The sequence below is a fragment of the Copidosoma floridanum genome, unplaced genomic scaffold (assembly GCF_036245765.1).
Source record: "Copidosoma floridanum isolate Cflo_tuat_1 unplaced genomic scaffold, Cflo_Japanese_pri ptg000004l, whole genome shotgun sequence".
Taxonomy (NCBI): domain Eukaryota; kingdom Metazoa; phylum Arthropoda; class Insecta; order Hymenoptera; family Encyrtidae; genus Copidosoma; species Copidosoma floridanum.
The window spans coordinates 40,537,564-40,564,463 of record NW_028321881.1 but is presented as its reverse complement, the minus strand read 5'-3'; the positions used below and the strand labels follow the sequence as shown (position 1 = coordinate 40,564,463).

General features: G+C 32.9%; 1 protein-coding gene across 1 annotated transcript; it reads left to right on the top strand.

Annotated features, from left to right (window-relative positions):
- The first annotated feature begins 1,972 nt into the window (after positions 1-1,972).
- lovit (loss of visual transmission) lies at positions 1,973-20,716 on the top strand. Its single transcript, XM_089597703.1, has 9 exons — positions 1,973-2,316; positions 3,577-3,839; positions 6,888-7,133; positions 8,605-8,855; positions 9,459-9,566; positions 10,765-11,046; positions 18,725-18,855; positions 18,932-19,106; positions 20,164-20,716. The coding sequence occupies exons 1-9, from the start codon at positions 2,117-2,119 to the stop codon at positions 20,392-20,394; spliced, it is 1,887 nt and encodes a 628-aa protein (XP_089453829.1). The 5' UTR covers positions 1,973-2,116; the 3' UTR covers positions 20,395-20,716.
- The last annotated feature ends 6,184 nt before the right edge of the window (positions 20,717-26,900 follow it).

Here is a 26,900-nt window from a genome sequence, read left to right as displayed (position 1 = left end):
GATTAAACCAATTCCACATTTTTTAAATGTATATGGCAGAGATCATGTCACCAGCCTAACGAATAAGACTTGGTGGTCTCATCGGATAAAAGAAGTACACACGGGCGATTAAAGATATTTGATGTGTAGAAATTTTAAAGTAAAAAAAACCAATAGAACTGTTTGTGACGAAACTGGAATGTATGTGACAAAATTATACCAAGTTTTGAAAAGATTCTTTTTTCAGAAATGAAAGGTGAATATTCAAAGTTCATCTAATAGTGTATGATGGACTTTTAAATCGAAATTGAAAATGTCGCTGTTTGATGAAGATAACATTTTAAATTATCTTGATCTTACACTTTAGGATCTTACACACAAAATACTTGAAAAATTTTGTATCATCAATACTTTTAATTTTGTATGTATTTTCACTTACTGGGTAACATCTAATGAGTGTTTTATTTAGGGAATTTTGGGTAAAACACAATACCTGATTACCAATAATAATTGTTACGACGTAAAGTATAGAACCGAAAAATTGTTATAAAACTTGCAAGTGTACTATTGAAATAAATACAAAGAGCACGCAAATGTAGTAATAAAGAGCAATAATAACTTTTGTATGAAATTGTTAACAATGATAATGATTGTAATAGTAGAAATAGTAACAATCATAATAATTTTAACCATAATCACAATACTTCAAAGCATTCTAATGATGACCCTAGCACGATTTATATATAAAAAATTACGTAAATATTGTGTAACAGGTGAAAAATACTTCTTTATTGAAAAAAGATGGCTTAATCTATTTTTACTTCGAGCGTAACTCACACATTTACAGAAATCGTTAATCGAAATTCCTTAAATAAAGTTCTGTTCCGCCAATATAGGAACGCATAAAACAAGAACGATAGTCAATAGAAGCCTATAGCATTGATTTACGCTGCAGGAAGCTAACAAAGCGTCGGCGCCAGTGGGGGATGACAAAGCCACGAAGACTAAGGGGTGGGCAGACGTCAGTCGAGCGCCAGACTCGTCCGAGAGCAGATTCCGTGGATTTTGAGTTTCTTTTGCTTTCGCGCATTCGTTTGATATGAGATGAGCCTTTGAAAAGTAATCGTTAGGCTACGTTACATTCAAAAGTGACGGTGTAGATGGTATCGTTTGAACTTACGTTTTTTGTAAGTGGCTGGTACACATTTTTTTTCTGTAATACTTAAAGAATAGAAGATCGTATTTTTGCAGAGTTAGATTTTTTAAAAAAAAAAAAAAAATATTGTGTAGCATATGTATGTTTATAATAAATTTTAAATATTTTGACCACCGATGAGTTATGCGCTAAATAAATGAGTAATAATTTTTCTGCATAAAGAATAAATAAGGGTGAACTTTTCTACAATCATCGCAAACAATTTTAAGTTGATCCTTTTTTCTTAAAAAATTCTTTACGACACTGGCAAATTTCCGAGTCTCTTTTAAGTTTGTTCTTCTTATCTCAGACGCTCAGTCCTTACTTTTACTACCAACGTGTGATTTTTAAATTTTCAGTGTAAATAAAGATTGCCTTATCGTTGTTGTGTGCATACTTAATTTGCATGAATTTATTCTTATTGACAATCGATATCGTAAAATTTATTTAAAAAAATAGGTTTCTTTGCGTTCATGAAAAGAAGCATGAAATCCTTTTAAGTCATTTACTAATTGTAAATAATTTTTCCTAGGATTTTATTCATGTTGAGTTTATCAGTATTTAAAATTCCATCTAAATTTTATAAAAACTCAAAATAAGAAAATTAATGTAATCGCATGTGAACAATTTTTAAGTCCGTTAATGATCTTGTTGACTTAATAAGAATCTCAATAGTATTATCCATGGAGTTATTTTTATACTTAATTAATACATGAGAATACAATAAAAAAATTCAATATTTGACAACTGTATGATTTGTATAACTCCTTGCTATTTGTGTATTCACAGAAGTAGCAAATCACACAAAAAAAGTGATAAAAGGTCGAAATAAGCGCTAGAACTGTATTGTTTGAGAGAAGCCCTTAGCTCTTCAGCTACTTAAACATGAAAACAGTGCAGTTACATTCAAAAATAGCTACTTAGTTCAAAGTCTGCTTGAGTATGGCTGAAAAGTTACACGAGTACGAGGGCCTTACGGGCCGAGCTCATGGCTTGAGGGACAAGGTGCGAGGCAAGTGGGACGAGTGTAAGGAATGGAAAAACAACATACCCACGGATCAGGGCCTCGGGGGAGTCATTGGTCACTTCAAGGGTCCACCCAAGCTGGAACGCACTCTTGATGATTACGAGCATATCTACAAGTAAGTTCAGTGATTATTTGCTTGAACAATCTAGGGAAAATGGTAGATGCAAGGAAAACTGTTTTAATAGTGTTTTGTTGGTAAGGAAATTTTTAACATTTGATAAAAACAAGCAAGTAAAGTTGAATGTTACATTTATCATTTCTGCTACGTCTTGCTTTTTCAAGCTACCTAAATATTTGTTAATCAAAACAAAATAAGATATACTCTCGTTTCTTTGTCAAGTCAGAGATCGTGAAGAATTATTGTCATCCAAATTTTGGTATTACAGATCCACTCTTCCCGAGTATTTCCCAAATTGTCATTTTAAGTTTGTTATCGCCGACTTCATATTATTGACAAAAAAAATTAATGTACAGAGAGAAATAGATAGCTCAAAAATTGTGTTATCAGCAGTTAACTAACTCACTGATAATACTCTTTTTTCTTAGAATCTGTTGGTAATCTCAAACAGATTACGTATAGACGTCAGTGTGATTCTTGATGTATGTGACGAGTTGCGGTAAATTCAAGTGCAATGCCGTGAGATAAAATTTTTTTTTTTTTAAATTTAACAACCACAAATTTTTCCTCTTTTAAAAAAATTTCAAGCCATGTCAGGAGTAGTTGTTCATTTCCGAATGGAAATCGTTGTCAGATGGTTTCAATCGAAAGTTGAACTCTAGCCGTATTTAAAATATCGAACTTTCTTCAATATAGCATTAAGGTATTGACATTTCACATGAACCACTGATGGGATTGAAATTCATTAATTAAATTTGTGTGGATATCGATGCGAATTTCGCTCTGATTACAATCAGAATAACGTTAGAATACTGATACCAAATTATGTCAAGGTTTTATGTTAGGGATGAATATTAATAATTTTTACTTACGTAATCGGCTTAAGGTATTTAAGAAATCAATAAGTTGGTTGGTTATTGATTTGTGCAACAACTGATCAGTCATAAAGTCATAAATATGCAAAATAATAGCTTACGATGTTTAAAACTCACAAATGTATTTTCAACAAATGGCTCAAAAATGTATCAGACTATAATCGAGTGTAACACAATCTAAGAAGAAAAACAGATACTTAAAATCATTGATTGGTATCAAAAACAAGAACATGGTTGAATCAAGCTAATACATTAACTTTAAACGACCATTTCCGACCAAAACCCAAAGTTCACTTTGAAAAATATAGGATACATTCCATGCAATAAATGTTATGTTTCATAAGAGAAAAAAATGTACAATTTCAACACGTTTTCTCCACAGACGAAAGACAAGGTCAGAGCTGGTGCGTATCTCGGCCGCGGTAATGGGCATCGAATTCTCGTACGCGGCGGAAACGGCCTTCGTATCACCGACTCTACTGAAGATCGGCGTCGATCATCAGCACATGACATTGGTCTGGGCGCTCAGTCCACTGGTTGGCTTCTTCGTGACCCCGATACTAGGCAGCGTGAGCGACCGATGTCGGCTCAAACAGGGACGGCGTCGGCCCTTCATTCTACTCTTGTCCATCGGTGTTCTCATGGGTGAGTGTATTTTGATTTCGCCTTGTTGGACTATAACGAAGCTTTGTTGTTGTTCGCTCGCCTCACCCTTTTTCCCCTCTAGCTTACTTAAAAAAGTGCCAACGATGATTTTTTTTTTTTTTTTTTTTTTTTTTTGTTTTTTTTTTTTTCTATTTCGTCAGTACTAAGTATCAAGAAATAATGGAGATAAGTTCCATTAAAGTTTTAATTTAGTTTTAGTAGTTTTCGTCGGATTAGTGCCATCGTCTCCGGGGCTATTTTGCGGCCCAAGGGACCTGCGAAGCAAGGCCCAAGGGACGTAAGGTAGCCATGGAGCGATCGCGCTTATGTGGCGAATGCTATTTTTCCTACCAAGGGCACACCAGCCTGTCAAAAACGCCCGAGGTAGGAATGGTAGTTTTCCTACGAGTTTGAAAAGTCTTTGTTTGCGAACCGAGAGGTTTGCGGCCCGAGCCGAAGGCGTCAAGGTTTTCGTTTCCGCCCTCGGGTGGTTTTAGGAGGCTGGTACTTCCTCGGGCGAAAAAGCAGTTTTCCGGAACTCGTTCGAAAAGTCTCCTTTACGAACCTCGTTACGTCCCTCGCCTTTGGCTCGGGCCGCAAACCTCTCGGTTCGCAAACAGAGACTTTTCAAACTCGTAGGAAAACTACTATTCTTACCATGGGCCTAAGGTGCAACTGCCGCTTTGCGCCCTCGGGTCACACTTTGCGCCCTTTTAATCATTTTGGGCCCACGGGCAGAAAAGTTTTTTGCGCCCTCCGGGCCCAAAGTACTTTTCTGCCCTCGGGCCCAAAGTGATTTACAGGGCGCAAAGTGTGCCCACGGGCGCAGAATTACACTTTGCGCCCTCGGTAAGAAAAACATTATACGCGACTGGGGCACCAACCTACAACAAGAGCGCCCTTCGGGCGCTCATGTTTGTACTTTGTGCCCTAGTGACGTAATGTACCATACCATAATTTGTAAGCAGTAGGAGAAAGATCCTATACATCATGTATTTGTACCATAGTTTCTCCTGATAAAAAATATCCCTACATTATGTTAAACTGTATAATAGGAACATTCCATGCTTGTTGATAGATAAAAAGATAGTCACTAAATATTAATATTATATGTATTATGTATGTAGAGGATTTTCCTATTACTGGCTCACATTTATTTCAAAATTTATGTAAAAAAATGTTGTTTGAAAAACATTTTCTTTCAGTACTTTTAGTGTAAATGTCATCCACAGTAATCACTTAAAGCGATATTACAACGAAGTCATTCATAAAAAAGTTATACGACGTGTAGGTAATTAAGCTGCATGTATAGCTTAACTATTCTAATCCAGCTAACATGGAGTCAAGTTCTATCAATTAAAAATTTTTTTTTCATATTAAACGTTGCTGATCAAAAGTTATATCAGTTAAAATAAAAGCAATTAAAATTTCTACAAAAAGATGAAGGTATTTGCCATAAATCAGTTTTCTATCTTTAAACCGTTAAAACTGTAAATTGATGGTACTAAATGACCTAAATTCTGTTTTTACCGACAAGACTTCATTTCAGTTTTCTTTTAAATTTAATTTAAACTTATTTCATATTGTTTACTACTTTGTTGCTAGCGTTACAAGTGAATTCGATATTAGATATGTGTCTCGTGATGAAAGGCCCATTTTACCAAACGCCGAGACATCTGTCTCGTTATTTGATTCAACACTGCGTGGAAAAAAAAATAAAGGATACAAATGCGTTGGCTAAATGTAAGGAAAAAATAAATTTCAATTTCAATTGGCTTCGAATTAAGAATATCACAGCTGACTTTTGGAGATTTAGATCGTTCTCACAGCTCGTAGACGAAATGCAAAGACTTTTCTACGAAAACAGATAATGCAAATTTTTACTCCAGAGTTAACGAGACACTTCCGCCCGTAGAAAAAAAACAAAGATAGTATAGATACAACAATATTTTTTAACTCTTTTAATAATGTTTTATATGCTTTTAAACTCTTAAATTCGATAGAACAGTCAGAGCTACTGACTAAATTTTTAAAGCTTTTTATGGCTAAGAAAATTTTAAAAATCATTAAAACTTTTACTATTATTTACTTTTTTTTATAATGTAAAATTATCTTGAAAATGTTTTGCTCTAAAAAGCCTTTTAAACACTCAGTGGATAATTTTAACTCCATCTAATGTGACTAAATAATTTTTAGAAAAATTATAACTCATGAAAACGGACGAAAGAAATTTTGTTAAAATTGTTTAATTCACATGTTATTCAAATAAAAAATCAAAATTCATTTTTAGCCCGTGTTAATTTAATTTTTATTCAAATTTTATGATTGGGACTTTAGTTACAGGCTTAGTGTACAATAAAAAGATTTCAGTGGCGTATGACTAAAAAATAAAATTTTGAAAGTAGCGGATATCCCCATGTATGTGTGTATATTATTCATGTTATTATCCATACTGCAAATTTCAGTATATTCGGATTTTTAGACGTTGATAAAAGTAGTCTTGCCAAGCATTTGAGAAAAATTTAATCAGTTGTAAGTTTAAGGTGCATGCTTTTACTTTTCATTAAACGTAGAAACATCATAATTATAATTGCTTTCACCTTACAAAAATTATTTTCGTTTAAGAAATAAAGGTTAACTAGTTTTTTACCGTTATTTACAGCAAGATGTCTTTGAAAAATTTCTTAACTACACTGTTTTCATGCGTTGTGCGTATGTAGAAAATATTAACTACAAGCTTTGAACCAGTCATTTGAACAAACTTAGATTTTTTAACTCATTAGTTTTGTGAAAAAAAAAGTTCATTTCATGTATCAATAGTAACTTACTCATTGTGTACATTATTAACAAGAATTAAAAATAGTAACTGCCATCTACTCAATTGTCAATTACTTTTTATTATACAATTAGAAACGTTCACTAACTTCCGAAATTTTGAAACTTTTGATCCAGTCACCACACCTTAAAAACGAACAAAAACTCTACCAGAAAAATGTTTCCCTATTAGGAAGCACCCGTAATCTATTTTTTTTTTTTTTTTCTAATAAGGACTGATACTCGTGCCAAATGGTGAAAACTTGGGCTATACGTTCGGTGACACCAAGGGAAATTATACAGCCTCGTTCATTCATCGCACGTCAGCAAAGTCAAGAGCCGAAGACCTTCCACCTCCACAGCCGTCATCTCATACGTGGGGCATATTTTTCACGATATTAGGTACTGTACTGTTGGACTTCGACGCGGATGCCTGTCAAAGTCCAGCAAGGGCTTATCTGCTCGACGTAACGCTGCCAGGTTTGTTATAGCACGTAAGCGATCGAAGGTCAATCGTTTCAAAATATACTTAAGAATTACGGTTTTTTTTCTTATTTATAAAAACAAAAGATGTACTCAGTTTATTTAATTTATGAGGAGTTTTTGATAATAATTAAATCACATGATTATCAGAGTTAGTAGAAAGATAAATCAATGGTAGATTATTCTAGACTAAAATAAGTCTTATTACATAAATATTCGCGACAATATTGTATTCAAAATTAATCGTTGATTTCAAGGGTATTCGGCTTACATTTTCTTATGATTGACTTCTTGTGTGTTTTAATATAATATTAACCAAAAAAGGTACTAGATGTCGGAAACATAATTATTACATTAACAAGCAAAGTGTACTGACATTTATATATGGTCTTAATTATTTTTGAGTTGTAAGCGTTCTTTAAATATCGAAGAAATTGGTGAAACAATTATTATTGTAACTCTTAAATTTAGTGTACAAGAGCAGTTGCACAGTAAAGTAAACAAAAAAAGGTACAATCTTCTATCCATGTTAAGAGTTACGCTCTTTGCAGTGGGAACTGTGCAGTTATATCCACGTTAAAGTGGCTTGGGTGATTCTTACTAGAATAATAAGAATCTCTGAAATTTTGAAATCATGTAAATGAAGTATGCCAAATTACTTTGCGATAAAAAAAATTAGATTAGGTTTAATTTTCAGAAAATCGCTACTGAAAGCTCACTAATTACATATCTAGTCTTATAGGATTCATTACTAAAATGGCTATAACTCACAAATAAAAGACTAACTTCTATAAATAAATGTTGTCTTTGTACATTTTTTCATAAAAAATCTTTTTGAATTGTAAAAAGAATGTAAAAACTATTGAAATTTCAAGAAAATTTAGAGAAACAAGATTTATTATCTTCTCTGCATGCACAGATTGAAATGATGAGTTTTTATTATACTTTTTATCGATATTTTATAACTTTTTAGGCCAATAACACTCTGGAATTTGAATTCGTGATTTTGATATTTAATTATCATGACAATACACAAAAAATAGTTTTCATAATTCACAGAGCCTTAATGGGCCCCTCGATCGGTACAGCACCCAATGCCCAAGCCACCTTCAATCTTGTACATTTTTATTAATAGTGAAAATTTTGCACTGTAATCTTTAAAAACATTATGAATTGCACACTGTACTCCACGATATTTTGATTTAGCTGATTACTTTTTAAAATTCAGGTGAAAGATATTTGTTTTTTACCTGTAGTAATTAAAAATGGCTTAATATACGGTTAATCTTGGACGCATAAATAGTGTAGAAGTAGTAACTTTAATTTGAAAACTAAACATTTTTCCACACGACTGTTGATATCAAAAGTCTTAAAACGTACTAACTTTACTATTTTATACTATGATAAAATTTTATCTAACTGAAGTAATGTTTTCTTTTCATCTTTAACCACATAAACTTATTTTTAGAGGACCATGCAAGAGGATTGAGTACCTTCACTATAATGGCAGGTCTAGGTGGTTTCATGGGTTACGCTTTAGGAGGAATAAATTGGGATGTTACAGCTATTGGGCAAGCCTTGGGTGGACATCTTCATGCGACTTTCACGCTGATCACGATAATTTTTATCATCTGCGTTGCAAGCACTCTTACGAGCTTCAAAGAAATACCACTTGATTTTCTGGAGAGCGAAGAATGTCAGCAGCAGCTACGTCTGAAGGTTTCTTTAGTTTCTTTTTATTTCTTGAATTATTAATTTTGTTATTTATCTAAATTTTTTTTTCTCAAACGGTGCCTAGTACAAATTCATTACATCAATGTCAGGATAAAAGTATAATTATTGTATTGATTGAGCTTTCTAGAATGAGAGCCTTGCGATTGCAATACCTCATCATTTTTATCGATTATTTCTGAATGAATGTATTTAAATGTAATACCTCTTTTTCATGAATTTGCCTTGGTGCTTGCAAATTATTATTTTCTTTTTTAAACTGTAATAAATCCATCCTAAAAGAATCAGTATCACGTGACTGTCAACTGAATACGCCGTGATACGATTGGTCGTGAGGGTCGAAAGGCGGTACATTTAAATGTTTATACGAGATTGAGTAGACAAGCGCTGGCTAATCGAGGTCGTTTTATTCGTTTGAGCTTCAATTTATTTAAAAAATTTATTCATTCAATTTAGATTAAATAATTATTAGAAATATGTTTAATGAAAAAAGTTTGGGGGGTTGGCGTGTGGAGCACGCAGGGGGCAAAGCCCCATAGTTAAAGTAAAAAAATATTGTTTTATATGACACTTATTAGTTTTTTTTGGCAGTTGGAGGAAGTACGATTAGATGGAGAAAGAGAAAAAATAGCTGGCGGAATTCCTGCATCCTACGGGACACTTGGAAACGAAGAAGATTTAGATATTGAAAAGTCCGAGGTAAGAGCATTTAAGTTTTGCTTTTTTATAAATGAAATTTTGTAACTAATAAAGAATCATATATTAACAGAACCAGAAATAAATGTGTTTAATAAAGTTGAAAATAACAGTAGAGTACTTTGACTGTGGTGTCTATCTATGTGTGCGGGAGCGTGCGAGTGCTTGTGTAATCAGCAATCAGCAAGATCTTGGAATTCCTTCGACTAATTTTAATAATTCTTGGCATATTTTTTTTTCTTAACTTCTAGATACCAATCGACGCTGAAAATAAAAATTTCAATTTTATTAATTTATTTAATGTCATCGGTAAAATTTTTTTTTTTAAATCATTAAATTTATTATTATACGTATATAATTGACCATATCTCAGAATTTGCTGGACTAACATGATTAAATCTTGGTTTATTTTTTTAGCTGATGAATGCCTAAGACAACTCAACAAAAACTTTTAATTTCTTTAATTCGAGATTTTTTTATTACATTTTATTTTAATTTTACAAAATAAATTTTTTGAAGAAAAAAAATATTTTTTTTACCTCGGGCATTTTTCAGGGTCGGGTGTGCCCTCGGTAGGAAAAATAGAGTTTGAATCTGGTGCGCATCTAACCAGGGCACGCACATGGAGTCTCTTGGGCCTGGTGCTTGCCCTGGTAACATGAGCCACCAGGTACGAAAACTACCTTTTCACAAAATTATCATAATTTCAAACTGTTAAGTTGTAGTATAAAAACACGCTATAAACTAAATTTACGTCTAATCGGATGTAATTTTTAAAAAAAAGTTGATTTACATGTCTTCGTAAGTAGTGGTTATGTGGTGGTCATACTTTTTGCTCTGGAAAAAATAAAAGGCACTTCTGTGAAATAGTCTTACCTTAAAATATTATGATTTGTATCAAGTACTTCTTTTCTTACCAACGTTTTTGTCTCACTTTACTATGATTGTCTTAGTAATTTAATTTTTCTCGAAATAATTCTATAAAAAAATGCTGTCAGTTTGGTAATACAAGCAATAATATACTTATTACTTATCAGTGATATAAATCTAATCTGTTTAATCTATACTGTTTTAAGATGAGCTAAATTTTATAACTATAATTTTATTGAGATCAATTTAGCTATCCATTAAAAAGGAACTTTTCTATGTTGATACAATAAACTTTTGGACAATCAAAAAAACTCTTTAATTTATTTTACAGGAAATTCCAATGAGATCAATTCCAGAAGAGCCAAAGAAAGTTGGCACAGTACCAATCATTCCAGACGTGCCAGCGCCACTTCCTGTTCCTCCAGTTGGTGAAGAAGGTGCTGACGTTAACCCAAAAGCAACGCTTAGTGAATATCTTTATTCCATACTATACATGCCCCATAGTATGAGAATGGTCTGCATGACAAATCTCTGTTGCTGGATGGCACATGTCTGCTACTCTCTGTATTTCACCGACTTTGTTGGTGAGGCTGTCTTTGGTGGTGATCCTAAGGTTCGTATTACGATAAAACACGTCTGTTCATACAATTTAATCGAAAAATTTTCCTGTAACGTCGTATATTAATTGCCCTAGAAATACACCTGAATTGTTCTTGATCTTTCTTTCATCTAGTTTTTTTACAACAAAGCAATACATTTTTTAATAGTGATTAGGAACTTGGAAAAAATTATTGATGTTAATTAAACTGTAAATAGATTAATCTACAACTTATTGCGAGTGCTTTAGATTGCTAATAATATATCGAAATGAAACTTTCAGATATACTTCGTTGCAATGAAGTATAAGAGAAGTTATTGTACTAGACCCTGGTATATAATCTTATTTATTTATATTTTTTTAAATAAATATCTCCTAAGATAGTGAATCAAAGTAATTGATGAATCAAAATGCCCATGATATCATATCTTTGTAGCATGTAACAATATTACATTGTCAACAAGCGTAGATGAAAACTTAGAACAAGTGTCAGAGGTAAAAATTTTTTTTTAATATTGTGTCTCTTCTACATAATAATACCAAAATATAAAAACAAGCGCCATGGTATACATTAAATGTGTACGTGCATGTGTATGTACGCATATATACCAAGCTAGACATCCATTTTTTACCTCACAGTTAACCTACAACTTTTTTATAGGATTTTAAAAATATTTAAGATACTATGCGATAAAAAAAAATAATAATAATAACAATAGTTGCCTTTAAGTTCCTGTGTGTGTTTTTTGTTATAAAAAAAGTGATGGCTACACAGTCCAAGTACAAAAATAGTATATGACGAACCTAGTCAGCAAGTGAGGTTAGGAATATCTTAGATTCCACGTGAATCACGTTGAGTGGAATCCGCTAGGCGGCGTTGACATAAAATTGAAGCCACCTACAACATAATTAAATTAGTGTGGTTATAAAACGCTGGAGCGTGTCGGAAATTTCTGCCGTAACAGAAGCAGTATATAAACTTATAGTTTTGCAAAATATGCCAACTTTTCACGTTAGGCTGCAGTCGCATGGAGAGCAATGAAGCGTGCAGGATATAATTGTCCCCATAAGCGGCCGTGTTAAGTCTATTGCGCTGCAGGATAGCCCTATTGCGCGGCGCAATAGACTTAACACAGTTGCTTATGGGGACAATTCTATCCTGCATGCTCTATTGCGCTCCATGTGACTGCAGCCTTAATTAAGTAGGATCTGCTAGGTAGTGCCGATATAAAATCGAATCTACCTGTAACAGAATTAAATAAGTGTGGTTGTAATACACTAGAGCATCTCGGGAATTTCTGCAGCCATCTACCAGCAGAACATCGAACTGCATCGAGAATGTAGATGTTAGTCGTGCAACTGGGTATCCCGGTTATTGATGACACTCTTCTCAAATGGGCAAGTGACCTACATCTTATTCCATCCTGAACCTGCAGGATTGACGAGTGCCACCAATGTAAACAATTTTGTAAAAGAAAGCAGAATCGCTGTAATTTTCCCACCTCACCCAATAGATAACGACCACTTTCTTTTGTTCTCCTTGACCTCTTAACTTATTCTTTGTTTTCTTTATTAATCTTCTCAAGGGCGTCCCCTTGGTTTCTGCGAGTAGATGCATCTGCTTCTTTCTTAGTTTTTTGTTTTCTTTGTATTGGTGATCTGGATAACAGGGGCAGATCGCCTGTGGACTTCTGTGCCGGCTTGTGTACCAGGGGCAAACCATCAAAACAGGCCCTTTCTCTCTCTTTCTTTTGTAATTCTTTGTTATCTCCTAACTGTGCTGGTTTGGGTACAAGAAGCAAACCACAAGCACATCGGCACAAGCACCTTTTATCTCTTGTTTTTCTTCCTTATCTCCTAGCTGTGCTGGTTTGGGTACAAGGATCAAACCACTTGCACAAGCGCCTTCTATCTCCTGTCTTTTTGCCTTATCTCCTAGCTGTGCTAGCTTGGGTACAAGGATCAAACCATCGGCACAAGCACTTTCGATCTCCTGTCTTTTTTTCTCGTTTCCTAGCTGCCTATTTCTAAGTTCTATGACCTGACCTTATGGACTGGATTCCGATGGTGTCTCGCACACCGGTGCCGGATTCGGCAGGCCTTTCGAATCTAATGGCGTCGTTCTACAGGCGAGAATAGATCTTAGCCCATTATTCATGCGTATCAGTTCGTATCCGTCAGGAGTTTCTATGTTAGATATATCGGTTTCTGTGACAGTCTCGTCGGTAGGTGTATTCGATCTAGTAGATTTGATAAATGAACGGTGAAGATGTGATTCTGTGGTTTTTATTAGGAATGCATGTTCAATTATCGTCTCATATAGTGCCTCGTAGGGATCTGAAGGGACAATTGTCAAGACCGGATTTCATGACAGCGCGTCAGTGTTAAAATTTATCTTTTCAGCCTTGTAAATGACAGTACAATCGTATTCATATAATTATATTTACCAACGCGCTAGTAGCAAAGTTGGGTATTTGATGGAGTGAAGCCAAACTAAGAAACGATGATCAGTTACAAGGATGAATTGTTGTCCGTGTAAGTATGGTTAAAAATGATTAACTAAGAAAACTGTGTTCGAAACTATCCAAACTGGTAAATTATAAAAGGAGTCCGATTCCTCGATTCTATCATTTTTTAGTAAGTCCCGTACTTGACTTTGAATTTCATGGCATAAATGAGGAGGATAGCGGCATTGTTTTATATTAATAGGTTCATTATCAGTCGTGAGAATCGCTTGATTGTGGGTGTACAGCTTAATTTATCACCAGGTGAGTGAAATCGATATGGAAATAGTGATACCAAATGAGTTACATGATCTCTTTCCTCCTCATTTAGTCCGTCTAAATTTAGTTCTTGCACTGTCATGGTTATCCTACTTTGAAGGACAACCTATTGTTCTGCATCTGAACTCCCTTTAATCGTTTGGACGGACATAAGTGTGCTATAATAAGCTTCTAGTAATATTGGGGGTATAATTAAATTGATATTCTCTGTTTTGCTATAGGTGATAAAAACGTATGTGTACCCATTTGTGTTCTTTACTAGACATTCTCCCCCAAAAATACCAGGTCCGGCCTCTAGCCTCGGTAGGTATCCATCAGATTTATTACTGTTGCTAATTTGAATTTTACACAAGGTTCGAGTTCAAGCAGGAAGTAAAAAAGTATCATGATGAATAAAAACATCCACGGATTGATTTCACCCAAAAGTCACCTTCCTTTCCGAAAATGAAATAATAGCTTTATGTGTTTGCAAAAAGTCGATGCCTAATATCCCGTCGCAGGGTATACAAAAGTCACTAGGCACTAGGTGCGCGGAAGTTTTTACATTATTAATTTTTAATTTAATTCGACCTAGCATTTTAACAAACTCTTCACTGATCCCGGTCAGTCCGATCATGAAATCATAAGATATTTTTACGTTACTTTTCCCTAAATTATGCTTAATAAGATTTAATTCAGATCCAGTGTCAACAAGGAAGTTTGGCAAGTCAGAGCTCAGTTCGGGGCTTTTTAGGGAAATCGCCGGTAACTCTCTAATCTTCCAGGTCTACCGATTGCAACTATTGGTTGTTCTTGGGCGTGTTTTGTGGGTATGTTAATGGGTCCGCCATCACGCTCACTCGATGAACTCGGTTCGAGTTTAACTTACCGCTATATTCGCATTTAGTTCGATTCCGAGGTGAGTTACAATTGTTGCAGTTATGTCCAGTTGCGTCAAAATAATTGCAATAATCAGCTTGACATTCACACCGGAAATGTCCAGACTTCCCACAGTTATAACAATTGCGAATAGATGGTCTTTTATTATCAGGTTCGTCGTTATTTCTTTTATAATCACACTGATTATCGTCCTTTGGAGCTCCATGATTGCTTGATTGACTATTGTGACTATGGTTATTTCTGCGATTGTCATTATTATTTCTATAATAAGCTCGTCTATTAAAAGGGGGTGGTCTACCGCGGTTAGACTCCTGCAGAGGTTTACGCAGTTCTCAAGACTGATTTTTCATGCGTTCAATACTCTTGGCTACACTAATTGTCGATTCAAGATTATAAGTTACTTGGCTTGGCATCTGGAACCGAAAATTTCGACGCAACCCAAGCTGGAATCTCTCCACAGCAACGTGGGCAGCCCCTTGGATCATTATATTAATAGATTTGGGATGATAATCCTCCGAAATAAGTAAGGCTCACTTCGGTTTGTAAAATTTTCCTGACCCTCAGTCCGTATTTAGACATACTCTCTTGTGCTCCCTGGACCACACGGGATAACTTGGCTTGAAGCTGGGTTATACTATGTTGAGGCAAAAAGATCTCTTTAAGTTAAGAGAAAAAGCGATTGAGATTTGTGAAGGTTTTGTAAATAATTTGGTTGCGTGCATCCCTGATAATTTTAGTCTTAATGGTTTGCATAAAGAGATATTTCTCCTCAGGGTTAAAACATAACTGTCAACGGCTCGGCATTCTTTGATAAATATTGGAATTGGTATTTCCCTACCATTTAATTCAGGGATCAAATTATTTAGTTTGTTAAGTTTCTTGTATGCGATCTTTAATTTATTGTTGGATTCCGCAGCTGATTTTGATTGATCGTTGTGAAACTGCCTGCTATTAAAATTGTGTTTACATTATTCAAAGAGGGGTCTGTACTGTCCTCATAAGGATCAGTTCATGGTTTATTTATCACTATAATGTCGTCAAAGCTATCAAGAGGCGGATCTTCTTGAATGGATTCTACGAATCAGTGACCTGACATCGATGACATCTTGCGCTCTTAAATTAAACTTAGCTGATAACGATAACTGAAAACTTCTTCTCGTGGATGGCAGGAGCTGAAGATCTATTTGCAGTGGAGTCCCAGATGTTGTAGATCGGCAGGTTAGTGATGTTTTTACTGCAAAGCCTCTGGTGCCACCGGTTGAAATGACGCAGGAGAATCGGCTGGCGGTGCCCCTCCTCAGACGATGTGTCCAGGTGAGTTCGGAGCTCATTCGCAATACCTTGGCTCATGGTCTCCTGTTGAACGGTGTGTCCAGATGGACTCAGGGTTCTTCAAATATGTCCTGGCTCGTACAGTAGCATGGATTGGAACGAAAAGAACAACATTGTAAGTGTGTACTAGTGATTTTTAAACAATCTATACCCCGTTTGTTCCTCGTCTTCTAAATGGTGGATCTTAAGAGGCTTTTGAGCGAAAACTCTTGTTGTTAGCCCCCAGACATCCAAATTTTATGACCTGTTCCTTGGGCTTGGAGCACAAAGCTGTAAATGGCAAGATGGCGTTCTTCGTCCAGCAGATGGCGTTGTTAGGGTGGTAAAAGTACCAGGCCACGGTCAGGTAGGTCCCTGCTACTTTGTAAATCGGCCTCTAGGTGTTTGGAAATCTCTAGAGCTTGGGCAGCCGTTTGTTTCCCTGATGAGAAGTTCTTTTCCAAGAGCAATATTAAAGTATGACTCCAACGGCAATGCTGTCCAATGGTCTTTTCCAAGAGCTTGTGGAGATGATGTCTAGGTTGTCAACCTGGACCTAGGGAATCGTTTACTTGACTTCCGGACTATTCTGGCTAAGTGTAAAAAGTATACAGAGGTGTACGTGCATTTTGGTTTGTAAGGGACCGTCAAACTGAGCGTTGCAAGCTCTACAGCAGTCTGGCCTTGATAGAACTCGAAGTTCGACTATCTGCCTTCCTCCTGGTATCTGTCTCTTTTATACGCTCCTCCAGATTCGATGATATGGGACTTGCGTGTTGGCTCTGCAGATCGTGTGGATCCTGGGGACTATGCATCAGCTTGCAAGCTTGCGTGATTGCTTTGGGGTACGTGCCGCACCTTGTATTATACGCCCTATAAAAGGATTTAATTTTGGCGGATATAGCTTAACTCCTGAGGTTGGTATGCTCGGTGGTTCAATCATCGTTATTGCTACTGTGACAAGTTTCTAAGTACACACATATACACACATATATATTCACATACATTTACCACAGATCCCTTTGGGTCGATATTATGGACTCAGCTCTTTATAATATAGAGTAACTGCAGCGCACCTTTGTGTGCATACAAGACTGAGGGAGACAGGGAGAGAGAGGAAGAGAGACAAAAACAGATCCTCTGCGCTGCAGTCAGTGCTGGCTGGTACGGATAGATAATATATATAGATATGTGCACGGCAGCGTTCGTATGCTTACTCGTTTTACGGGTCAACTCTCCATATAAGGCACGCCTAAGGAAGTTTCACTTCAAAAAATTTGTTTACATTAAATGTTGTTGCATACGATTCTTGGATACAACCTATAAAAAAATGGAACTTGTTTATAACATAACAAGCTTTTTCTTTTTTTGCATTTGTCAATATTATTATAACTTTTTTCGATGTGTGTTACTTCTTTTTCTTCGTTTTCGAAATCTGATAAATTCATATTATCTTCTAATTTTATTTTTACTTAAAGAGGTTCAATTTGTCGCTATAGTCCATACGATGCTCTCTATAGTTTTGTATGTTGTCTGTTTTTCTCGCTCTCCTGTGACAACGTAACCTTTTGTAGTTTTTACCTTCGTTATTAATTAATTTCTTCTCTCAGTAGTACCCTTGAAATGTTTAATTATATTAAATACGATCATTAGATATTTTTTGATCATTGATAAAATTTTTATCTCAAGTTCATTGTTGATAAATGAGGTAAATGCGCTTAAAAAGATGACAGTACATAAACCTACATGTAAAAATTAGCTGAATAAGAATATGTATTACTCGGTTCCTAGGAACCCTAATGCCTTCAAATTTTGACAGTGTTATTGTTATGACTTTATTTATTTGTAAACAAATTTTCATCTAATTTTCATTGTTAATTTGTTTACTGGTAGAACTGCTGTAAGACATTCTGCACAAGGTTTGACAGCTTTACATCTTCAGTTACTACGCTATATATTCGGATAAATAACGTAGAGTTAGCTAAGGCCCCATTAAAATTGGACGCGTGAAGTTTATTAGCTATCAGTAAAGTCACACACAAACGTGCTAAGGCTTGATTCTTTTTGTTTTTAAATAAATCTATATTAAATAAATATTTTGTTTTAAAAATTGTTTAAAGTTTTTTATGCAGTTCTTATTAGATGCGATGAGCAAACATGTAGAATTCTTAGTTCTTTTTCTTGTTCTTTTTTTCCACTTCATCATAGATTATGTTCATGTAATCATAGAAATCTATATTGTTATATAACATGATCTTAACAGCGGTAGACTTAAATCAGTCTCGATCTTTTTAATTCTTTTAGCACTAAAAATTTGAAAATTGCCGTTAAAAAATTGTTTAAAAAAGTGATTGCTATCGTGGTGTGAAAAGACATGTAAGACTCTGCTATTTCCAGCGGGCTAAAATGTTATCCTCCGTTAAAAAACAATGCAAAATAAAAAATGGGTTAGTTAGTATCCAAATCGCATAATGTATATTACTCAAAGTTGTACTAAACAGATATCAATTGTAATTCATTATGTGTTCTTCATAAAAAGCTAATATATAGGCAGTATACTAATTTATGCGTTGCATAATGCAAATTTCACGATTCATTTAGTCTACCTAGCAAAACTTTAATAAATACTAATTATGAATTATATTGTTTTTATTCGTTAAATGTAAGAGAATCTTAGTTTACTGATTAGTATGAAGTTTACTAATTTATTGACTTTTCAGGCACCTGAAGGATCGGAAGGACGAGCGTTATATGAATCTGGAGTACGATTTGGATGCTGGGGAATGTCTATGTATTCCCTCTCTTGTGCTTGTTATTCTCTGGTTATAGAGAAATTGATTGAACGATATAAGTATGTCTAAGTATCGTTTATCATAATCACAAGATCAAAACTGGTTTATTCATTGTTTTTTTTTTTTACATTTTAGAGCCCGTAAGGTTTACATCTGTGGACTATTATTCTATAGCTGTGGAATGATGCTAATGGCTTTGACAAAACATCGCGTTGGTGTTATTTTATTTTCATGGACTGCTGGTGTCATGTACTCCACACTTTTCACTATGCCATACCTACTGATCGCACACTATCATGCCTCTGGAACGGTAAGTTTTTATTCATTAAAATAATAAAATAAATCATTTTTGCATGAAATATTAGTCCATTCTAACATATACTTTTTTTTTAATGTGATCTACGGCATGATAAGTTTTTAAAAATTTTTTTTTTTTTATTCATTTTATTAAATGAAAGTAGTGTAAAAAATTCGGTTTTAAATAGTTTGTTACATAAATAACTACTTTAAACTGTGTTGTTAAAAGATAGTAACAGTTACTAGAAGTTTATTTGGAAGTTAGACAGTACTGTATTGATTCATAATTTAACTCATAAAATCATTGACTCAACAAATTTTGTTCGTTATTAAGTTATTAACGACTTTAGACTACTTTTTTACCGAGTTCTCCTCTGTTTCTACATCTCCCTTTCAAGTTCACACCAAAATGTGCATAAAGCAATAGTAATTAGGAGAATCTCAAATTTAGAACTTTATTTATAATATACATGAAGGTTCTGCCCATATGGAGAGTATGTGGAAATAAAACTTTCGTAGTTATCGTATGGTCAAAGCTTGATATTCCTACTTGTAGAGCTAATAGTGTATATTTTAGAGTACAGTAAACGTTGTTTGGTTGATTAGCAGATTCAATCAGGTTGTAATAGCCTAAAGCCCCAAAAAACTGTTAGGATTTTCTCCACATCTAGCTCAAATCAACTAATGAACCAAAGGGCGTTTTCTACAGTAGAACGCACGGTCTGCTGATTAATGTCAACTTGCAATCTGAAGAAAATTTATTTCCGAATACTTTTACAAGCTGCCTGCAAATTTTAACAGACGTTAAGCAGATGATTTGATTGAATCAGACATTCATCGATATTAATAGCATTTATTTTTAGTATTTGCATCATAATTTAATAAAAAAGGTATAATTATCTTACTAACACAAAAAATGTATTGTCCAACTGAAGTTATGTACGATATAGCATCCCTTCTTAGTCAAAGATATTTAACCGTATAAAGTAACATTACTGATACAGTTATAATCTTGTAGTTTTATTATAAGTTATAATAAACTCTATCTGTAAATAATGCTTTTTTTATAGTTTGCTGTCACAGCTGAGGGTGAAGCAATTCAGGAGCAAGGAGTCCGTGGTCTTGGTACTGACGTAGCGATAGTCTCGTCAATGGTCTTCCTAGCTCAGTTCCTGCTATCATGTTTCCTTGGAACTGTTGTTAGTATATCTGGCACAACCACGGCTGTCGTTTGCGTGGCCAGTACTTTAGCTGCTTGTGGTGCTGGTTTTGCCACGCAAATTATGTACCTTGATCTGTAAGATCGACCTGATAACCTAATTGACCAAATTTTACTCGTGTTAATAATAAGCTATTACATGACAATGTGCGTAAAAAGTGATAAAAATCAACTGTTAATGAGATAATATTTACACTGACAACAGAAATACTAAATCTGTTAATATTAAAGGTTTAAAATTTGAATTAAGGACAAGAAGTTCTCAGTATTTTTTTACGTGTTTTGAAAAATAATGTCCTAATATTATTTGTTACTTAGTTAGTTAGTATAAAGTTTACTAAAATATAGGTGCCAACCTCGTTAAGTCGTGAATGAATTAATAAATCGTGAGCATCTAATTTTTATAAGATTTGAACAGTGAAAACAAAGAGCTTTTTCTTTTTTAATGGTCTTTTCTAGAGCTATACTGGACCATTGCCTTACGAGATTGAAATAATTATTTTTATGATTATTTTTGTAAGGAAATTATCCACCTTAGTCTTAAATTACGTAAATTATTTAATTTAGTGCTTTAAATAATGAGCAAGTATTAGGAAAGCAAAAACTGAAAATCTTTAAATTAAATACGTATAAACAATTTTTTTCCTAGTCTGCATTGTACTATAGACATAGAAAAGCTGATACATTTAAATTAAGTATTATATCCAAAAGAAACTACATCTAAAATTTTAATAACAAATTCTGATTGTGATTTACACTGATAATAGACTGTTAGAAAAATCCTTACCGTACCAAATATGAACAACAAACCTCACTAATAACTAAATCAAATTTTGTAATACAAATTCTTTAAGGTAGCTCTATTGTATTGTACCCTACCAAACAAGGGATACAAGCAGAATGTATATGTGATGGAACCAATTGCTACATATTTTTCATAAAAATAAACTTACTTCGTTATGTCTTTTGAAATAGAAAATAACAAATAACTTTTCATTAAATTTTCATAAAATCTAAGTCGTCAACATGTTAATTTAATGAGCCCAATAAAATTAGAAGAAAGAGCCATAAGTATCTATTAGATGTGCACCACTCAGCATTTCACTCTGAAGAGTAAATCATTCTAATGTTAAGTTCCATAGGACAGTGTGTTATAAGAAATGCTATTTTAAAGTTACTTAAAAGTGAAACATTATTTGGACATCATAAACTATGCATTTTTATTACTGTTGAATCTAGAGTACTTGAATGACAATACTACAAATTTTTATATCTCGTCAGTACGTAAGTAGTTAAAAAAGGATGATGCTACCTTCAAAAATGTATAAAACTTTTGAAAACACATGTGCAACATTTTTGTGAATTTAATGGGTATGTCATTATTATCATCAAACTTGTAATGTAATGCAGTATTGCCAATATTAGTTCGTATTTTAAACATTAAATTATCACTGTATCTGTATAAAGAATTTAATCATCTCCAGCCATAGGAATTCAGTTAAATTGTTTTAACAAGTTTATCTAGGGGTATTGAACTGAACTTTCTCCTGTGTAACACATTACTAAATAAATCATATGCATGTGCAAATATGGATGATAAAAAATAGCAAATATAATGTTTACTACTTTACTAAATCCAGTTCTACCAATCTATTAAAAATAATAAGTGACTTAAAAGAGTTATTTTTGGAATTGTCGAAATTAAAAAAGTAACAAGGCATTTAATAACAATGTTATATGAATACTAAATGGTGGAAATAGTATATAGTAAATGCTGAATCAATCTGATGAAAAATATTTTAGATGACAAGAAAAAAAAATTGTAATAATTAAAATAAAATATGCATGAATGAAAGCATTTTCGTAATTAAAAGAATTGAGAACCAAGATGATAGGCATTTAAAATTTAGATATAAGGTGATTAGTTCATGGATAAAAAAAGATATATCTTCGAAACTTAGGCCTACATGTCATATTTATTTCTTGCATATACAATAACTTAAGTATTTGATGTGAGTTTTAATTTTTTCTTGTTAACGTTGATGATGGGGTCAATAAATTAATTGGAAAACAGAAACTCCGAAAAAATTTAAACTTTTAAAGTTAATCACATATATTTTAAAGAGTATAGTATGCAATTTGTAAGATTTCGTAGGCTGTATGTCGTTGTTCTTTATGAGTATGTACATAACTGATAAAGACATCAACGTATATTATTATAAGCGGTTTATAATACGTTGCTCCTAAAAGAAGGAAAAGATTCTTAAATTTTGATGAGAGTAATAAACTGAAAGTTAGAATCTGTCTTTGCTATGAAATTAATTTTTTTGCATTTGTTAATGTTTTTCAAAAAATGAATAAATGACTATGTTAAGCAAGCAGGTAAAATACAAGTTATAATGGTTTCGTATGTAAAACTTGAACTTTAAATGTATTGCACACCAAACCCCAAAGTATTATTATTAGTATTACCATCACTGTTTTTATTGATGCTACTTAAGTTATTTTTATCTATATTCTTGTTGTAAGTATCGTCATCGCTATCGACAGATTGAGTGTTGTAAATCATAAAAACTTAAAGATTATTGTCATAGTTTTTTCATAATTTGTGAAGCTAAGATAAATTTGTGACTGGAGTGTAAACGACATTTTAAACATCAAACAGTCACATACAATTTTTTTTCCTAGTTTCATACAGTAAATGATAGTGTTAAAATCAATATCATAAATAAAACAGTGTATTTATTTAAAACGTTTTTTCGTGAATAAAAAATGATTTTTGTACATCAGAACAACCACTTTTTTGTCTTAGATGTAATGTACTTCACTGTTTATCGTTGCATTTTCAGTTGACTATTTAAAAAATACCAGCAAGGTTCATCATTACTTTAACTTTTTGTCTTATTGTCATAGTTAGGATCACACAATATAGAAATGGTTCATAAAAACTGTTTTATTTAAAAATTGTTATAATGTGCTCCAAGATATCAGATAATAATAAAAACATACGAGATTGTAATGAACCAAAATTTAAGTTGCGGTTGAAGCCAATGATGTAAGTCGACTGAGAAAAACACAAATATTCTGCTGAATTAAGTATTTGTTTTGATTTTAATAAATAAATTTATTAAATTAAGAAAATATGACTTATTAAAAATGTATTTAGATGCTCATACTCGTACTTTACTATGTGTAGGTATAAATAAATAGAATAAAAATTTTGTGATGAAAATTCTTTATTCTTAGTTTATTATTTATTGTCACTCTACCAATACACCTTTACACATTCATATTATTTTGATGAGAAATGGTACTTTTTAGCGTTGGTCAGTATACTATAGTAATATTAGTAATAGCGCAGATGAACTTATTGAAAAGAAAAGAAGTATACATGAATGATTAAACTTGGTCTCTTAAAAAGCAGAAAGAAAATAAACTTTCATTAAAACAAGATTTTTACAGTAACTTATACAAAGTCCAAATAACTGGAGTATAAACATGCAAAAAATATCTGAAATACTTTCAAGATTAATACTGTCGGGCAGTACTCTGATTTTCATATAAAGACTATTACACTGATGCTTGCTAAAGTATACGCCAAATTTTTGTAGTAGTTGCATCAAGATGTATTACTTAGACCCAGTTCACTGCTATACAATACCTGGCCTAACTCAAGATACTATGCTAAAATATACTTAGTAATGCTTCTTCATACTTCTTAGTTAGTCATGATGTATTTCCTTATTTACAAGCTTACAAGACATCATAATAAGAAGTTCATAAGAAAGGTCCTTTTGTTCAGATGAAACATGATTAATTTTAAAACGAACTTTTTTACTGCAAAGTTTATACAGCAGTTCATTATTATCGGCTGGTTAAACGTTTATATGAGTGTAAAGTTAACAAAAGAAAAACAAAATAAAGTTTAATAAAATGTAGTAAGAAATTCGTATAATTTTCTACTTACCATCAAATAAACATATTGTGAAAAATATTTTCTGTGTCATGAATTTAAAAAGTACTAAATTGAAGAACTGAATGATTTTTTGATTGATATGTGATTAAAAAAATGTATGTATTTAATCTGATTAAATTACATGATCATAAAAAACAATAAGAAATTTTTGATATTTACATATTTATTTGATTTTGAAATTATATTAATTGATACAAAATAATGTTAAGTTCTACACTTCACAACTGTTCTATGTAATGAGTTTATTATAGAGTACCTAAGGTTATTCCGAAGTCAATCTTAGACTATACATTGAATGTATAGTGACTATACCTGCAATCACAGTATTTTCAAGATTTAATGTTTTAATAATTTAAGTGATGTTATTTTGTTTCTTGTACTATTTTTTTACGGTATTTAAAAGTAGTTAAGAGCCTTGCACATTCTTACATAATTTTTTCCCGTAGGAAACATCCTTTTTTAAATAATGGCATTTTCGTATTTTTATCACTTTGTATATGATCTTCAGTAGCCCATTTTGCATCCCTTTTATATACTTGTTACAACGTTACCATACGCTGTTCCTCAAGCTATGATATCGTAGGTAGCAACGCCATAGAAAAAAACATATTACGAAGTCGTAAATGAATTAGTTTGACATTTTATACGTAATGATAACTAACCACTTACATATCTCAAATATTTTGTCTATATGTTCAATTCACTTTACTGTCAATAATTAATCTTAAGTCTTTACAATAGTTAACTTTTCTCAGATTTCGATCCTTGATTTGTTTACTTATTTTATTAGAAACACTATCGCTGTATAAACTAAAAGTAATAAAAATAGTTTTTTTACAGTTAACAAAAGTTCTCTTAAACTGAGCCATTTGTATGGAATTTCTACGTAGCTATTAAATTGTTACTTTATGTAAGCTATCTGATAAGTAACTCATTAACAATTCTTTGTCATGAACTAACTGTTACACCATACTTTTCAGTTTTTACTATAAAATTTGCGGTTGACCACATCAAAGGCCTTAGCCATATTTAAAAACGTACTTAAAACTTTTTAATTCCTACTTATTTTTTTCATTATGCTGTCGGTTATAAACAACGAGAGCATCTTTAGTACCAATATTTCTTCTGCATCAAAATTGAGTATACGATGTCACATTTTATCTATCCATAAAATCAGTATCTCTGGCATACATAAGTTTTTTAAAATAATTTGGCAGTATTAAATATGAGTGAGATAGTTCGATAATTTGTTCGTACTATGTTATTACCAAATTTGAATACCATCACTATTTTAGCCATCTATACAGACTAATTAATACATATATTTAAAAAACGACTTAACCGGCTAACACTGTGTCCAGAAATACTCTTTCATGCCATGGCACTAATTTCGTTAGTTCCACCTGATTAATTTTTTAATTGTTCTCAACACTTCCAGTGGCGATGTGAGCTTTATGAACAGTGTATTTCATTGTTATTTGAAAGTCTTAACTGTTAATTTCTTAGTTTAATAATCTGAATAGAAAAATGTTCTCCAACATCGCCAAAAAAAACTGTTAAAATATAGTCAACTACATCACAAGGTTTGGTCAGAGTTAAAAAGTTATCAGTTATCTTTTGATACATTTATTAAAATTTTTTCGTTTACAACTATAAATTTAGCAGATTTTTTGAATGTAAAAATGTTGTTAATGTTCTAATTTTATTATCTTTGCCGAAAACCAATGTTATACACTTCAGTGCATCGAACATAGAGATACGAATTACACTTATAATAAATAATAGCGTATACTCGTAAAATGTTTCATTAAAGTTCAAAATCTTTAAAAGCTTATGAGAAATTGAATTTGTTAATAATGGTGCAAGCATTAAAAGTGTGTGTTGGAAATCTCAATTCTACTGCTTATTTAAACCCATTTTATTTAGTTGGACTAAGTTAACCCTTTATTACGTTATGAATCTCAATTATGCTTTTTTTCAGACAAAAAATTGACACCCGCCTTTAAAGGAACGCTTTTTTAAACAAATATCATCCTTACATTTAGGTTCAGCGGTAGTAGACCTGGTGGAGTTACTTTTTAAATCATGTAGCTGTGAGCAGCGTCTGTGTTTTTCAGAGAATCAATGTAAATAAAAGAATACATACAAAATACATTAATATCTTTTTGTGTATAAATACCCTAATTCATCTGCAACTTTAGTTTCTTCACTTCATTCTCCAAATTACACGAATTTTTGTGGTGAATTTTAATTTTTCTCTCAAATGACAAATAATTTCTTAAGTATTTTAATTGACAACTGACTTCGTAATGTTTTAGATAACATTATTATGAGAATTTCATAAACATAAGGTGTGAGACAGTGTGTAACATAACGTAAAGAGGTTATATCTTTTAATTTTATAGAAAAACCAACGGTAAGGGTATGACCAATGCTGTTGGCTCATCAGTACTTACTCGTGAATTGTCCGTGCATGCAGTACTGGCGATTCTAGCATGCGTTGAAATACGTTTAAGTTCTAGGTGTCAAGTGTATACGACATTTTTTTGGCGAGGCTGCAAAGTAATTCAAGAGAGCCAACAGCTGGCTGCTGTCTTCAACTTGGTAGAACT